The 3892-nt window shown below is 53.8% G+C and overlaps 1 protein-coding gene across 1 annotated transcript in view; it reads left to right on the top strand.

Annotated features, from left to right (window-relative positions):
• POLR1A (polymerase (RNA) I polypeptide A, 194kDa) overlaps window positions 1-3892 on the top strand; it is a 73621-nt gene that overhangs the window by 57836 nt on the left and 11893 nt on the right. The window contains exons 24-26 of the mRNA XM_008585098.1: window positions 278-492; window positions 2559-2726; window positions 3678-3813. Of these exons, the coding sequence (XP_008583320.1) occupies window positions 278-492; window positions 2559-2726; window positions 3678-3813 (519 nt within the window). The remainder of the gene's footprint in view (window positions 1-277; window positions 493-2558; window positions 2727-3677; window positions 3814-3892) is intronic.

Genomic DNA, 3892 nt, shown 5'->3' with positions numbered 1-3892 from the left:
GGTCTGTATGTGGGATCCGAACCCTCGATGGGAGCGCCGCCATGCTCCCAAGCGGCGCACTGTAGCAGTGCACCACCGGGCCGGCCCCGATTTGCTCCAGTTTTAATGTTGAGATGGTTTTCTCATTGCACTCGGGTTTCTGTCTTACCTCCCCCCACCCCCTGCCACTCTCATTTGAAGCCAATGCTTGTGATCCTCCCCGTGTTACTGGGTGGCCCATGTGGAGAAGCCCACTGCTGGTGTCCTCCCGCATAGCTGACACCGACCTTCCTTTCAGATGCTGAGGATGTGGTGTGAGTTGGATGAGCAGAGCCGAAGGAGATACCAGAAGAAGGCGGCACCTTGTCCTGACCCCAGTCTGTCTGTCTGGCGCCCTGACATTTACTTTGCATCCGTATCGGAAACATTTGAGAAAAAGGTTGATGACTACAGTCTAGAGTGGGCAGCTCAAGCAGAGAAAAGTTACAAGAAGTCAGAGCTTTCTCTCGACAGGTAACGACTGATTTGCTGCACGGCATGTGCTGGGGAGGATTTGCCTTTCAGGCCCTCCCCTCCTCACTCCTAGGGCTGAGCCCCCAGCAGGGAGATAGTAAAGGGTGCCTTGCAAGCCCCAAGGCCTTAAGCCAGCCAAAAGCAGCCAGGCAGGAGTGGACACCCCCATCCCAGCTAAGCAGGGAAGAGTGTTCTGTTGGTTTACAGGCTTTCAGAAATAACCTCTCGAGTTTGCTGTGGTGGATGTGGTCAAGTGGGACTCAAGGAATCTGGTTGCTGTTCAGCTGCTGCCCATTCTGTGACAAAGGGCAAGTCACTCACTGCCCCGGGACACTGTCTCTGCTTTTCATGGGGGCTTGGATCTGATCACTCCAGTGATCTTTTGAGCTTTGGGTTTCGAGGCCTTGAGGAGGGAAGGACCATGTGAAGGCCTCAGCTTGGACTTGGCCACACACACACACACATGATCACTCCAGTGATCTTTTGAGCTTTGGGTTTCGAGGCCTTGAGGAGGGAAGGACCATGTGGAGGCCTCAGCTTGGACTTGGCCACACACACACACACATACACACACACACACACACACACATCCCATGGTCTCGGTGGGTGGGAAGCTAACACTGAGGTACAGTGGGTTAAAGCATCAACAGTGCCACCCACGCATGCCTGCTTGGGTGTCAGTCTTGGATCCTTCCTGCTCAGCTTCCTTGCCTGGCCTGCAGAGGTGAAAGATTCTGAGGTCATCTGCTGTGGCATGGCTGCCAGTCCTGCTCCTAGTGAAACCCAGTGAGGCACACAGAGAGGCTGGTGGGGTCAGGGAGTGGGATGAACAATGAGAGATGGGGGACAGTAAAGGCAAACGAGCAAAGACGAACACTTGAGTGGAGGAACTGGGGGGCAGGAGCACGGATGTCTCTTTTTGCCCTTTAAAATGGTTTCTGCAGCCAGGCCTCAGAAACTCCTCGGTACAGTAAGTCATGCCAGGTCATCTCAGCTGCCAGCAGGCATTCCCTCAAAGAGGAAGGTCCTGAGTCTCCATTCCTCACCTGCATCCTGGCAGCCCAGGAGGCTGCATTTACCTTCAGAAGGACTAAGTCGGTCCTCCCCCAACTGTGCACATCCCAGGGTGGGGATAGGTTCGCCCTGGTCAGCACCATTTGGGTTTGAAAGGCCAAGTGGGAGGGCAGTTCTGCCTCAACAGCTCTCACAGAGGATTTGTTAGCAAGCAGCAAGCTCTCAGTGGAACTCTGAAGTTCCAGAAGTGGTTAAAGGTGTTTCCTGTTAGGAATACTGGTAGTCACTCAAACCTCATTGGTTGGAGGTCCTTGGGAGAGAAGACAGATGGGTTTAGCGAGAAGTCTGACTTTTAAAAAGAACTTGCATGGGAGTTCAGTTTTGTTACTGTCCCCTGCAGTGGTACCATCCTTCGCCCCACACATTCATTCACACGTGTCCATGTTTGTTGAGCCCCTTCCTTGTCCATGTACTGGGGGAATACAGGGTCCCTCACGGCTGTTTTAAAAGAACAGCTGTCATAGGAAGCAGGGTTAGTAAACGACAGAACTGTGCAGTGTGGATGCTTGTGATGTGGTCTGTGGCCATTTACACCAAGTAGGAAAGTAAACACTCCCTTCCCCACTTTCCCATCACTGTTTTGTGAACCTCTTTCTAATTTGCATAGCAGGAGGTTTAAGCCCTCTCCAAACTGTCACAACCAGTGGGGGAAAAGTAAACAAAGGAAAGTGTGAATAATGAGCCCAGAAGTTCTCACTGCTTAAGGGGCTTGTAGTCACTGGCCCAGAATGGACATGTGACATTCCTGGGGTGAACATGAACAATCCAAGCAGGAACGTCTAGAGCTTCAGCTGCCCAGCTGGGATCTGTGCTACATGACTTTAGGACATCCCAGGGTCACTAGTGGGACTTTAAAGATGAGGGAGATCATTTGCCTAGGAAAAGCAAGCCCAAAGAGAGGTAGAGGTTTTGGGTTTCAGGTTTCTGGTTTCGGGTGGGTGGATAGTGAGTGGTGTCTGCTCCTGACCCCTGTTGCCCGCTGCTGCCTCCAGGTTGAGGACCCTGTTGCAGCTGAAGTGGCAGCGTTCGCTGTGTGACCCAGGCGAGGCTGTGGGCCTGCTGGCCGCCCAGAGCATCGGGGAGCCCTCCACCCAGATGACCCTGAACACCTTCCACTTTGCAGGCAGAGGCGAGATGAACGTTACCCTGGGCATTCCGAGGTACGGGGCTGCATGTGTGCACGGGGTGGGGTGTGTCCTAGCCCTTTCCAGGGGACGGAGTCATTTAACAAGAGGGAAGGAGTGAGTGTGTGTGTGCATGTGAGAGGGAGAGAGAGTGATGGGGATCTCCATTTATCTCTCTGCCAACTCCTGCATCAGAGTCACCTGGGATGCTTGTGAGATGCACTCTGGTGTGGGGGGAGGTGTGTGCATGTGAGAGGGAGAGAGAGTGATGGGGATCTCCATTTATCTCTCTGCCAACTCCTACATCAGAGTCACCTGGGATGCTTGTGAGATGCACTCTGGTGTGGGGGGAGGACTCAGGAATGGACATTGTTAATTAACAACTGCCACACAGGGCCACGTGGTTGCCCAACTCCTTAACCCACGTGGCCCTGGCCCTTCAGGTAAATGTATACACACTGCAGTATCATGACTGCTGAGCATTGGGTCAGACCCACCTGTGTTCAGCCCCTGGCCCTGCCACTTTTTAGCAGATGGACTCTGGACAGGTTCCTGAACTTCCCAAGCCTGAGCATGCCCTCCTAGAATGCTGGAGGCAGGACCCCCACCTAGTCAGGCTGTGCAGGCTAACTAAACTGATGGTTGAGGCTCAGTAGGTGCACTTTGGGTGCCTTCCTCTAATCTCTCAGTCATTCAGTAAGCTCTCAGCAAGCACCTGCTGTATGCAAGGCACAGGTGATAGGAAACCAGCATCAGACACAGCCTTGCCCATTAGGAGCCCGTACTCCAGAGAGGAAGCTGACAGGGGAGCCCTTCACAGTCTCACATGGGGCCAGAGCTGGGATTCTGTCATTCAGCATGCTCCCCTGTGAGATCCCAGGGCCTTTCTCGGATCCCGGAAGAGCTCTAACCTCTTTAGAAGAAGCTTCCCACAAACAGGAGGTCTGGTGACCTCTCATGACCAGATGTGCCCTTGGTCTGTGACAGGTTGAGGGAGATCCTCATGGTGGCCAGCGCCAACATCAAGACGCCCATGATGAGTGTGCCCGTGGTCAACACCAGGAAAGCACTGAGGAGAGTGCGGAGCCTGAAGAAGCAGCTCACCAGGGTGTGCTTAGGGGAGGTAACTGTCTCTCTTGTGCCAGCTGCAGGCTGGGTGGAGGTGGCTGCCCATGTCCCCCACTGTCCATGAAGAATAGACT

This window comes from Galeopterus variegatus, unplaced genomic scaffold (assembly GCF_000696425.1).
Source record: "Galeopterus variegatus unplaced genomic scaffold, G_variegatus-3.0.2 Scaffold3452, whole genome shotgun sequence".
NCBI classification, from domain to species: domain Eukaryota; kingdom Metazoa; phylum Chordata; class Mammalia; order Dermoptera; family Cynocephalidae; genus Galeopterus; species Galeopterus variegatus.
The sequence above is the reverse complement of the archived record's forward strand: the minus strand, read 5'-3'. Positions and strand labels throughout refer to the sequence as shown.